A 12,245-nucleotide genomic window follows, 5' to 3' on the forward strand; every position below is an offset into this window, starting at 1 on the left:
ACCACCATCCACTGCAAACAAGATTGGACCTACTTCTGAAATTTCGTCTGCGTCAACGCCTTGACAGAATACTCCTCCGTCAACAACTCCTGGTACCTAAACGGCACAAGGGCCTTTGTGCCCTCAAACGTGGACTGCCGCAACGGAAACAAATCATTCGTTCGATAAACATGGCTGTTCTTGCACTCCCACGTATACGGCTCATCCTCTGCGTTGAAGCGACTCAGCGCGGTAATGTCGACGTATAAGCCGTTACTGGTATCGATCCAGCGCGCATCGATGATGTTGTGGCCTGGTCCGCGGTCGCGGAAGTATGCCCAGGGGTTGATGTCGAGGAGGTACTTGCGTTTGAATTTTTTGTCTGTCGAGGTGTAGCTAGTCACGGTGCGGTTGAAGTCGCGGGCCATGCGCGCAAGGGTTGTGTCGAGGACTTGCGTGTCGACGTCCCAGTCCCAGGGCAGCAGCTGTCACCGTCAGTCAAGACCATCCGAACCAGACAAGAGAACATACCTCGCCATTCCACCACCATCCCAACAACGTCCCATGCGCAATCCATGTTTCCAACTTATTCAGCCGGAAGAAATCCAAGTACGCAATCACCATATGATGCAGACTCTCCGCTCGTTCCTCCTCCGAGACCATGCCATGGAAATACCGCACGTCATAATGGCCCAGGCGGTCATCAGCGCCCTGTTCATGTCCCACCGGTTCATGGAAATATTTATCCTCTAGCGACCGATTGAGCGTCAAATAGCTCATGCCATCGAGTACCGGCGGCGGGAGGGGTTCATAATTCTGACTGTTGTCGTCAATGGGCGCACTGGTAACGATCTGCGATAGGTACGTCGACCCCACGGCCAAGCCGAATAGTATTCTCTGAATCCTCATGGCTGGTGTGAGACTATTGGCGCAGGATCAGATGCATTTTTCATCTCATTGCTTCCGAGTCTGGTGGACGGTGATTAGTCGTATCAATGTTGAATATGGATCGGGAAAACACCACTGCAGAAGAAAAGAGACCGGCGACAATCAGATAAGAAAGATATTTACATCCCATCTACTACAGGGCTCGAACGGCGCAATGAAGGGCACGAGAATGGAGTCCCTTGATAAGGCTCAGTATGCCAAGACCACAGCCCTGTGTTCCTTGAATGTGAGATCGTCAACCAGGGAACCAGACGGGGACTGTCTGGTTAAGTAGTAAGTATGTGTACAGCTACTAGTCTACGTACTAGGCACTAGGAGTAGTCTTGCTTGAACTGTGGGCTAGGACTCTTGGGAGGTTGGATTGCGTCGGTCAACGGCGCGACTGGGGCAGATACCAGAGATACCAAGAACTCCGTACTTGTATTCGTGGCAACGATCCGGTCAAATGTATAATTAAATGACATTGTGCTGCTGACACCAATACAAATTGCATCCAATCAGATGCGCAGAATGTGTTATTGACGGCTTGACCACCAAACACGAGACTGGACATATTCAACTTATCCAAGAAAGAGGGGAGAGAATCTTGGAGAGCAGGAAATCATAAATGAGACGCGCGTGCATTCCTGCCTAATGCGGTTAGCGGGCCCGTGCAAGATCAAGGCGCCAAGCCACACCGGCTTCTATCGGGAATCTGGGCCGGTGATTGGCTGACTGCGCCGTCCACTGATCCATATGCCGTCGATGACGCTGCCTCCTACGTACTACGTAGTATATATGATGGATACTGAAAAAAACGATGCTTTCGGTATACAGCCGTTAAGGTGCACTTACACGGAAATGGCATATGACAGCTTGACATCTACGTCTCGCTGACGGACTGACTCAGTCATTAGCAGCCTCATCACGAACGAGGCAGGACCGCTAGAGGTAACTCCGCTCGCCAAGACGCTGCTCTGAGACCTTGACGTACGTAGCATTGATCCTATTGAGCGAGGAGATTGTACGAGTCATTTACATGTAAGATTCATCTGACGCATTAATAATAATGAATCGCATTGTTGGGTTGACTACTGACTCAGGATTACATTCAGCAGAAGTGCAGAACCCCGAGGTACTCGCCTACACAAGAAAGGTAATGAAGCTGCGTCTAGAAATTTCATGTTCATGACATCACTTGATGAGTGTGGAATTTGAGATAATGCTGCGTTTCTTTGTTTCTGCTTCTTTCTTGAGGGTTGAGCCCTTACAATGTTGTTCACTGATAAGACGGCTGAATTTACATTAGGGTTCGGCTAGGGTCGGTATTAGGTCTATCCAGCGATACAGTAAACTGATAGTAACTTTATTCATTCTATTGTCCGCTATTTGATGTTGTGATAACTCTATATATACTTCCTCGGATGATAAGTGACTTGACATATTACAGGCAACCCAGGTGTGTCAACTCTTATGCAGAATAGCAATCAGCCGCGAACTCAGTCAAGAAGGGCAAGAACTCCTTCGGATTATCCCAATACGGACAATGGCCGGATCCCTTTATAGTAAACACCTTGTCCTTCCACAAATTCCCATATTCAAGCCGATCAAACACATCCAACTTGATGAAAACATCCATGTCTCCATTCACAATCGCAATCGGAATTTTGGTCTCCCTGACCGTCCTCCGCTGATCTGTCGATTCACCCTTGACGATATGCTCAAACATCAAAGGCCGCGCTCTCGGATCCGTTCGTTTCAAGGACTCGTACATGAATGGTTGCGGTGTGCCGCCATAGGCGTGTTTGACTGCCCATTCGGCTTGTTCATCGGTCATTGACCCCGTAGTCGCAACGCTGTCTTGCGAGTCGATGTTGAAGCTCTCTTGGAGATCTCGCAGGTTACCGAACGGTACTGATCCTGATGTCATGACACCACGGATATCGAATTCTTTTGGGCTTGACTTGGCGAGTTCGATCATGCTCCATGCGACTTGGCCACCCATACTCGACCCAAAGGCCACGTAGGATTTTACACGGAAATGGCGCAGGACCTCCAATGCAGCCTTGGCGTACGCGGGGATATTGTACGAGAGCTGCGGGTCGGGGGCATCAGCTGAGTCTCCGTGTCCCGGCAAGTCGAATCCGATTATTTTGTATGTGGCTTTGAGCACGGCATCATCTAGGATGGGCTCGAATGCTTTCCAGGTGCTTGAGTTCCCGTGCAAGAGTAGCAGTGTCTTGTCGCTGGCTAGGTTGCCTTGCACGATTGCATGGAGGTCGCCAAAGACCGTGCTAATTGTTTCCTGAGGCATAGTGAATTTCCTTTTTGGTTCTGACTTCAAGAGTTACTTTGGATTGATGTTTCGGGGTATCACAAGAACATTGAAAGAGAAAATACATTTCGTACGATCGAGGTAAGTGGCTTCTTTTATACGAGGCTCAATGCCACCGAAATGCTAGCTACGTAGTTTGCATTCTACATACCGTTGGACAGAAAAAATAGCGTTAAAATCTTCTCTCATGATTGATATTTACAGGCGATCGTGGCATAGGTTTCACATCCGCTAGAATGTTAGCCCGGATACGAAGATCGATCTAGAATCCCAAATATATAGCGTTGAAATTTCTACCGGACCCAGAGAAATTAGAGAGCTGAGAGTAAACGTGTTCCTATACGAAGACACCACATATGGAGACCAAGTAATTCACCCCATAATAGTTCTCACTCATACCAATGAGTTTCATCAGCCTCACCGCTACCTTCATACTGCAGGTACAGGAGCTACCCACGTGCAAACCTTGTCAGAGTAGTGGCTGGAGAATCAAGAAAAACTTGGAGAGGCGCTCAAACTTTGATTCATAGAAGATTGTAAGCTTCCATCTCCATTCGGTGCTATCAATCGTTTCAATAGATACCCCACATCCGGTCATGTTTGACGTGTGGAAACTTATTTAACGGTGCTGCTCCACTGGTTTTATCTCAATACATTGTATAACTACACACCGAACCTATTGCCCACATGGATAAGCAACCAGACGAGTACGATGACCAATCTAATATGCGCTGGAGATTGGTTATGAGATTGATAAAAAGCGATATTTTCGACTTGAGATAACCAAAAGATTACGCCATCCGTTTTCCTCCTACCTATTTATTGCATCAAGTAGGCTTTAGTTGACAAGATCCCCAATTCCAAATCCAATCCAATACCAATGACAATAGACTCCATCGCAAAGAGAAAGTGAAATCATCCCAAATTTACTGTTGATGATGATGCTCGTCATCACTGCTAATCACACTGCCTACCTCAGACCAGCTGGCGGGAGTCAGTATACCGTCTGTAGGCTGTCCCCATTCACTTAGAGTATCCGAAGATAGTTCGTCGTGGACATTTTCAAGACTTCCTGGTATAGACGATGCAGTCGATACGTCGTGGTCGACGAACGGGTTGGCTGGAATGCTTGAATTGGTAGAAGAACTGGACTGGTTTGGATGAGCATAGAAATACTCGGATTGACCAATTTCCGAAGCGTGTGTGGAATTAGAGAGGTTTGCGACGGAGAAGTATTCCGAGTTTTCCATTTGGCCGCGATTGGATGTAGACTCCTGGTTGGATTCGGGAAATTCGGATGTTGGGGTAAGATCAATCAGCGATTCTGAAGGGTGGTGTGATGGAGTCTCTGATGGCAGAGTAAGATGAAGACGATCCCGTTCCATAGCCTCCAACATCTCATGCTGGGCTTGCAGACGGGCATTAGTAAGAGCTTCCGGCTCAGGCGACCCGCCGCGTTTATGCAATGAAGTCAGGTTACTGGTGTCGAGCGCCGTTGATTGTGCAGTCGCATGGTCATCATTCATAATTATTCCACGCGGATCATCTTCTCCATCCTCAGACTTTAGCCTACCATCCTGATCGACCAGCGTATCAAAGCTGACAGCCGCACTGCTGGACTGTGTGCTCCTCCTCCTTGCTTGATTGAATTCCCTGCGTCGCTCAATTTCTTCTCGAGCATGACGTCTTCGTTCTTGGGCAGCTGCGCCAGTTTCTTCGGTCATGGAGATGTCCACCGAATGCGCTTCCCGCGGATGGATTTCATCGCCTAGATTGTACAGAGCGACGGCTACTTTTCGGCGCGACTGGTTTACCCATCGTCGGAATTGGGGGCTTTCGTAGACGGCGATGCCAGCTGCGACGAGGACAGACACACCGATGATGATTCCTGTAATGATGTCAATGACTGTAATTATAGAATTTGGCTTCTAATCTGTTTTTGAGAGGATAGACTGTAAAGAAAGTTGAGACAAACCTTTTGCTAATGGGGCTGGCATGATGTCGAGATCTCTAGTGTACTGTATAGAAGAAGTATAGGTCTGGTGAGGTTGTAGAGGCAGCTCGGCGGCAACTGGAGCAGAGTAGCCTTGTGCGTTTTCACCACTGACTCAGCCTAGCTAATAGATAAATCAGCCTTGGTGATCCAACATCACAGCCTCACAAGTAGCCACTCCAAAACACAAGATGATAATTGATTCATTCAAGGAGAGTTGTATCGATTGACGGTTGCCTTCTTAACGCCGAGACTGCCGGCTCACCGATAAGGCCGATAAGAGTGGATTGGATGATTCACGACCCCGCAGGCCCCGCCACGTGACTACACTAGCCCCTATCGCATTGCCCTAAAACGCGTCTCGATTCGGTCTTTGTATACCTTCCGCCGAAAAGACGTTGATCAACACTCGACACGATCTTGGACGACACCAGCGCCGTCGCCTACAAGCTGTGACTTCTACTATAAATTGACAGCGTTACCCAATTATCAAAATGTCAAGCTCTACGCAGCGTAATCTCACGCTCACAGAGGAGCTGGAAAGACTAGAGCAGTCCATCACGTTGACTCTGCAAGGTACGCGGCCAATCCAAACAATCGCAAGCATATTCTGACTCTGAATGCAGAAATCGACAGCAATTTCTCCCGAGCCCACCGAATTGTTACAACGAGCATTCTGCCCATCGTCGAGCAGTACGCGGAACACTCAAAGGATGTCTGGGAAGGAGCCAAAGTAAGACTGCCGTTGTCTCCTGAAGGACTTTGTGATTAACGGGGATAGTTCTGGAAACAATTCTTCGAAGCAAGCGCCAACGTCTCCCTATCAGGCTACGAAGAAATGCCAAACGAGGACACAACAACCACAGACCACGAGCAAACCGTAACCGAAGACTCGACCAACCTGACACAAACAAGTTTGGACGACGAAGCTGCATCTTATCAAACTCCCTCGTCCGAACATCTAGATCTGGGACATCACCATCAGCATGATGAAAGCGAATTGGATATTTCGTCGCTCACCATATCACCATCGCACAGCACCCCTAGACCGCAGACTTATTTGAAGGGTGGTGAGACTCCGACGGCTGGTGGATATCCATCAGCTTACGGTGAGGACGATACCGGTCGAGTTGGATACGAAGATTCGGCGCTCGCGGAGGGCAACGATGATAATACTGCACCAGTCACTCCCGGCAGAAATACAACCCGATTTCAACCAAACACAAACGAAACACCAATGTCCTCCCCATTCATCCCTCCACCCACAATCTCGCGTACCACCCAACTGTCAACCTCGAAAAAGACAACTCAAAAGAACTACCAAAAACCAACAGACCCCGTCCTGCACCACGTCCTCGACAAAACATACCGTGTCCAAGCCACGCCTTTGTCGAAGGGATACAAACCCACAAAATTCTCCGTCAGCACCCCGAAGGAGAAGACCGCCACCACTGCCTCGGAGGGTAAACACGCATACGACGACTCTCCACTCTCCAGTCCCGAACTCGAGGCTCCAAAACTCCGCTCAGAACTCTTCTCGTATAGAGGCGCACAGAACACACCGGGTACAAACCGCAAGACTCGTCATCATCGCAGTCCCGAAAAGCGGGAGCGCACTACACCCAGACCGGGAGTTAGTGTGTTGACACCTGCCAAACCACGACTATCCTTGGTCAGTGGCAACATGAAAACGACAAGAGGCGGCTGGGAAAGCGACGAGGATGACGAGGATTTCGATGCGTATGATCCTGAGGATACGGCTGCGGCGCTGGGATTTAGTCCGCCAAAGACTATGCAATTCCATATTCCGCAGAGTCGGTTGATGAAGACGCCTGGTCAGTCTTCCCTTTCCCCTTCAAACGAAAGTAGAACAAGGACTAATAAGCAACAGCCAAAGAAGCCTCTAAACGCATCGTGTCGGATCTTCTTGCTACCGCAGGCGGCACGGGCACTACGGCGGATGACGATATGACGGAGGATTTTTATCATCGGTATCGAGCAGGTCCAGAAGAAGATGAGCATAGTCCCACTGTTGTGCGGAGTGGGGGGCGATTGGAAGACGATACTTTTTAGGCTTACGTATAAACATATTGATCTTGTGTAGAGATTCAGGTGGGGATATGGTCTTTGGACGGGCGTCAACTTTGTAGAAATATATGTACAAATGGATACATGAGACTACTACTTTTACGATAGTCCAGAACTATAGGAACAGAAAACGACCAGCGCTCTCTCAATTCTCAGCTTTTTCCTCCCAAGGACAGCAGCAAAAAAAAAAAAAAATACTACATCATGCTACTAGCTAACAAACAACAAGCATAAAGAAGAACGGAATCCAAAAGACAGGGAAAAAATTTTGTGGAAACATATGAAAGGGTATAATCATGAAAAAATAGATACAGATACCGAATCGAGGGGAAAACAAAGAGAAATATCAATCAACGCCCCGATGGTGCTCATGATAACGCTCATATGAAGGGAATAAAGATGATATAATAGGAGACAACAGCGGCAATCCAAAATCGTAACGAATAAGCAAGACAGGTAGAGTTCGACTTTTGCTGAATAGTTCACTGTCCAACGCCAACCAGAAGAGGTTGGGTGTTGATTAACGCATGGCGATAGATACAAGACTCGGCTAAGATCTACATGAAGATCTCTTGACAGTTCTCCACAAGGAACTTCAAAGCTTCGTTCTTCTTCTGCACATCTGTCATCTCGCGCGCAATGTCCTTTGGTTGCATGATCGTTGGAGCAAACACAACTGCAATATTCTGGCTGGTCATCAGGTTCGTCTTTTCATGCTCCACGACGCGCTTGAGGTGGAAAACGAGAAACTCTAGCACATCACGATGGACGCGTGGGAGCCCATCGAGCGAGTTGCGCATCGCTTCGATGCGAGTGGAATGCTCGGGGATATTAAATGTATCAATCACACTGTCGTAGACTTCATGGGTGATCAACGGCGAAGGTAACTTGCGGAAGTACTGTTTAAGCGCTGATGTAACGGCGTGAATGTCGAGATCTGGGTCAGAAATGTCAAAATCGTTCGCTTGCTCAAACCCTTCGCGAATAAACTGGGTGACGGTCGACGCGCCAGATTTACGGTAGATACCCTCTTCGTCCATCCCTGCAAATTATCAGTATCGCCCAGTACAATTTTCAGGGTACAAACATACCTCGCAGCTCAACCTCTTGAATGCACCGTGTAACTATCGAAGGAATGATACTCTTTTCTAGTTCTAAGCGTTGCTCCAAGTCGACGCCGAATAGACCTAAAAAAAAAAAAGTCAGTATGGCTACGCGACTGACGCAACAGAAAGCAAACTTACTCTCGCTATTCACAGTAGCATCAGCTAACGCTGGTGAGCTTCCATTCGTCTGGTTTTTCCACGCAGCCTGTCGCTTCTGATTTCCAAAGAATCCAAATCTGGGTTCCTGTGTTTGAGAGCGTGGCAGCGACGGGTTGACCTCGATTTGCTGAACCGTTCCATCTGGACCGATCATGTCCCTTTCGCTTGAGAAGGCTTTAAGTCCCTTGGAAACACCCTTGGCCACACTCTGCCCTCCTCTCTTCCAGTTAAACTTGCGCACCTGTCCCTTGCGAATACTAACAACCTGTGGACCAGGAATGATTGTGGCATCGCCATCGTCTTGAATCGTCATGGTGGAGACTGAGGAAGCAAGATCGCTTGTCTTGGACGCATCAACAGAACCAGTAGACTTCTCTTTGTTGTGTGAGTAAATACCCAAGCCGTTTGTGGAGCGATTTGATTCTGTGGCTGAGCTGGCTTTGTAGAGGCCCTGAATTTGGTTCACGAGCTGGTTGTTCAGTTCTGCTAGTTGTGCATTCTTTGAAGACAACTGTTCAAATTCTTGGAAACTCTTGTCTTTCATGCGTGAAAGGTTTGCAACTTCCTCCACGATGTCATTTCGTTTCTGCATAAGCTCTTCAATCTGTGGGGCAAAAGAGTCTTTGAGTTGCTGTAGCTTTTCTGCGAAGTTACGCACAACATTGTTTGTCAGTTTTGCTAGATCCATAGGAGCAGCACCATGCTTTTCTCGATCAAGATGTTCTGTGATAGCAGAAAGCTCGCGCATGACCACTTCTTTCTTAGTATCCAAGACCACCATGGTCGAGCGCTTCTCGCGCAACTCGGTATTAGCCTTTTTGATATCTGCTTGAGCATTCAAAGCTCTCTCTAGCTCTGCGATTTTCTGATCTCTTTCCATTACCCGTTGACGCTCTCTACGTAGCTCGCCCCTTAGCCAACTGATATCCTCCCGTTGTTCACTCGGAGAGGGAGTGTCAGGACTGCTAGGATCCTGTGCGAACGTGTTGCCATTCACTGGAGACCTCGGCCACTTGCCGTCCTTTGACATAATCGATCCCTTATCGCTATAGCTCCGACCATGGCGTACAGAACTCGACATCGGTCTCTTGGCGGACTCACTTTTACCGGTCTGGGCTTCAGGTCCTAAAATCCTAGCCAAATCCTCGTCCAGCGAGAAATCACCACCACCACTATAACGCAGCAAGGCAGGTGACGAGGCAAGGTTATTTTTGATGGCGTCTGATAGAGACGGAGCATTCGACCCATTACGACCGTGATAGTTGTCCAGGGAAATTGGCACATTGGTTCTGTCTGCTGACACCTCTTTCGATAGTTCTGTCTCTGCATTATGAGTCAACTGTCGAGAAACATCGGCTGATTCTTTTGAGTCACGATGGTCACCACGACCGGATGGTGAAGCTTTAGGAGTAGAGCCAACATCCTTGCGCTGGATTTGGCTTGAAACAAAGTGCTCCAAAGAATCGCCTCGTTTTGGAAGAGCCTGGACTGTGCTTGATTTGGGAAGAGTCATATTAGTATCGGCTCGGTCATGCTCAATTTCAACATAACTGCTACGATTCTGGTCGGGCGATCGCACTGGTGGCGAGGCGATGGATATGGGAGGGCTTGTGGGTTTCTCCGTAAATGGCTGGGGTGCCTTGGATGATTCGGATGAAGCTGCGGTAACGGCTCCGGGAGAACCTGTCGAGACAGAAGTTCCTTCTTTGGCCGCGTTGAGGTCAGACTTGGAGCTATGAGTAGAAGCAGACTTCCGTCCTCTCGGTGCCTCCTGTAATTTGAACCCATCGCTTTCTGCCTTGGTCTGAGCAACCTTCGGCGTTGGCTCTTGTCGCCAGCGGTTCTGATCCGCGACAGGATTGCTCGCCTGGCGCTCTTTTTGTTGAAAAGCAATGTGAGGGGCGGATGCTTGAGTAGTTTCTGTACGATCAACTGAAGTCTGGCGAGAGGATGTTGCTGGTCGCGAATGATCAAAGTAATCTTGCGGCTGGTGGCGTGCTTGCTCTAGACCAGGAACTTCATTATGCGGCGACACACGTTCGTCGGGTGTAGGGTCGAATGCGACGGGTATCAAAAACTCTCCAGTATCCACTTCCGACTTTGTAGACATGGTGGACTGGCGTTTGCTCGAATCGGGGCGGTATGCACTCGAGGGGAGAATGAGGTTATCTGATTCAGACTGTCAGTATTCTCGAATATCTGGATATCGTAAAGAAAATCACCTTGATTCTGAGGAGGTTCCAGCTGTGCAGCAGGCGGTTCTTCAGCGCGACTACGGCTTGACGTTCGCTCTTCCGTTCCATAGCCACGGGTAGGAACCTCTGGAGAACCGGGGTACTCCCTCGCTGAAAGTGTCTCCACGTCGCGGTTTGATCGGGTGTCCTCCATGGTCGGTGGGAGAGACGGGAGCGACTTGTCATATATAGTATTTGGCTTTTTCGCCGCCGTCTTTTTCTTGCGACGTCGTTGCATGAGGGACTCGTGACAGTCCATGCAGAAAATACCTTGAGATGTCCTTGCATAACGCAGATTCTCAATTCTTCTCTTGCAGTTCCGACATTTGAAGCAGTTGGCACAAAACGCTTGGTCGCCGGTCAAGATTGCCAAATCCTCGATTTTGTTCCCGCATGAGCTGCAACTGTATGTACAGTTGCTGCATATCAACGAGCCGTCGCCGAGAAGTAGGAGGTGAGCGTCCGAATCTAGAAGGGTGTTACATGTGTTGCATCGGAAACAATCGATATGCCACCTATTGCCCGCTATGTGCGCATTAGCAAGGAACGAGTATAAGGTAGCTGTTACAGAGAAACTTACCCAACTCGAATGCTTTTCCTTCCTCCAGGATCTGTAGCACAAATGGTAACAGACGGTCAGAAATGCAGCTCGCAGAAAATATCCATAGTACATACCTCTCCACAGCCCTTGCAAGGATAGGGAATATCATCCTGATCCATGGCGGTATCAGAGAAGCCCGCTGGTGAATCCATTTTATAACTTCTTCGAACAGACTAAGTCAATAGACACAAGCGTCTTCCACCGAAAGCACACGGATGGACACAGACGACGATTATCGAAGGCCGCGCATGGAAGGGGGGTCGTAAAACCGTGTACTATTACGGACCGCAGACGGGAAAGATAGCGGGAGACCCTGTACGATAAAAGCAGATGATCAGTAATCTTGGTAAGAAAACAGAACGAGGCCGACGAGCGCGCAAAGACTCCGGGAGCCTGTACACATCACGAAGCCTTCCCGGAAGTATCTGTGTATATGCGCGAGACGGATTCGCCGCATCACAAATGCTCGATAACGTAGTATAGGTAGAGGAAGGGAGGGGAGATCCGCACGCTGTTCACGATACTTGAAGTCGAGAAAAAAAAGAGAAAATTTTCGGCGTCAACCGAGTTGTTCAAAGTCGTCCTCCCCACGGAACCCCAGCGTGCAACTGGGGAACTGGTATATTATTAAAGGAGGGATTTGGAAGGATGAGCGGCGTGGGCTGTTTATCGAGTCAGTGCGCGCGCACGGCAAAGGAATTCCGACCAAGTCGAATGACCGGCGGGKTTTGTTTGATATTATAGTTGTCGGTAGTAAATATGTATAGACTCCTAGAATGTAGGATAGATTAGAGGAGGAAGAGTAAATAGAAAGGACGGAGCT

General features: G+C 48.7%; 5 protein-coding genes across 5 annotated transcripts; 1 reads left to right on the plus strand and 4 right to left on the minus strand.

Moving 5' to 3' along the window:
- Nucleotides 1-29: 29 nt before the first annotated feature.
- On the minus strand, nucleotides 30-888 carry BHQ10_002064 (uncharacterized protein; the record flags this gene model as incomplete). Its single annotated transcript, XM_040874169.1, has 2 exons — nucleotides 30-464; nucleotides 511-888. 2 exons carry the CDS (start codon nucleotides 886-888, stop codon nucleotides 30-32), a joined length of 813 nt encoding a protein of 270 aa, XP_040730569.1.
- Nucleotides 889-2,377: 1,489 nt separating this feature from the next.
- On the minus strand, nucleotides 2,378-3,220 carry BHQ10_002065 (uncharacterized protein; the record flags this gene model as incomplete). Its single annotated transcript, XM_040874170.1, has 1 exon — nucleotides 2,378-3,220. One exon carries the CDS (start codon nucleotides 3,218-3,220, stop codon nucleotides 2,378-2,380), a length of 843 nt encoding a protein of 280 aa, XP_040730570.1.
- Nucleotides 3,221-4,167: 947 nt separating this feature from the next.
- On the minus strand, nucleotides 4,168-5,238 carry BHQ10_002066 (uncharacterized protein; the record flags this gene model as incomplete). Its single annotated transcript, XM_040874171.1, has 2 exons — nucleotides 4,168-5,129; nucleotides 5,217-5,238. 2 exons carry the CDS (start codon nucleotides 5,236-5,238, stop codon nucleotides 4,168-4,170), a joined length of 984 nt encoding a protein of 327 aa, XP_040730571.1.
- A 490-nt stretch (nucleotides 5,239-5,728) lies between these two features.
- Nucleotides 5,729-7,307, plus strand: BHQ10_002067 (uncharacterized protein; the record flags this gene model as incomplete). The annotated part of the gene is made up of 4 exons (XM_040874172.1): nucleotides 5,729-5,810; nucleotides 5,861-5,967; nucleotides 6,016-7,069; nucleotides 7,126-7,307. The coding sequence occupies 4 exons, from the start codon at nucleotides 5,729-5,731 to the stop codon at nucleotides 7,305-7,307; spliced, it is 1,425 nt and encodes a 474-aa protein (XP_040730572.1).
- A 572-nt stretch (nucleotides 7,308-7,879) lies between these two features.
- BHQ10_002068 (uncharacterized protein) lies at nucleotides 7,880-10,975 on the minus strand (the record flags this gene model as incomplete). Its single annotated transcript, XM_040874173.1, has 4 exons — nucleotides 7,880-8,364; nucleotides 8,414-8,509; nucleotides 8,567-10,756; nucleotides 10,810-10,975. 4 exons carry the CDS (start codon nucleotides 10,973-10,975, stop codon nucleotides 7,880-7,882), a joined length of 2,937 nt encoding a protein of 978 aa, XP_040730573.1.
- Nucleotides 10,976-12,245: the final 1,270 nt, after the last annotated feature.

This window comes from Talaromyces amestolkiae (assembly GCF_001896365.1).
Source record: "Talaromyces amestolkiae strain CIB chromosome Unknown scaffold3.1, whole genome shotgun sequence".
Taxonomy (NCBI): Eukaryota; Fungi; Ascomycota; class Eurotiomycetes; order Eurotiales; family Trichocomaceae; genus Talaromyces; species Talaromyces amestolkiae.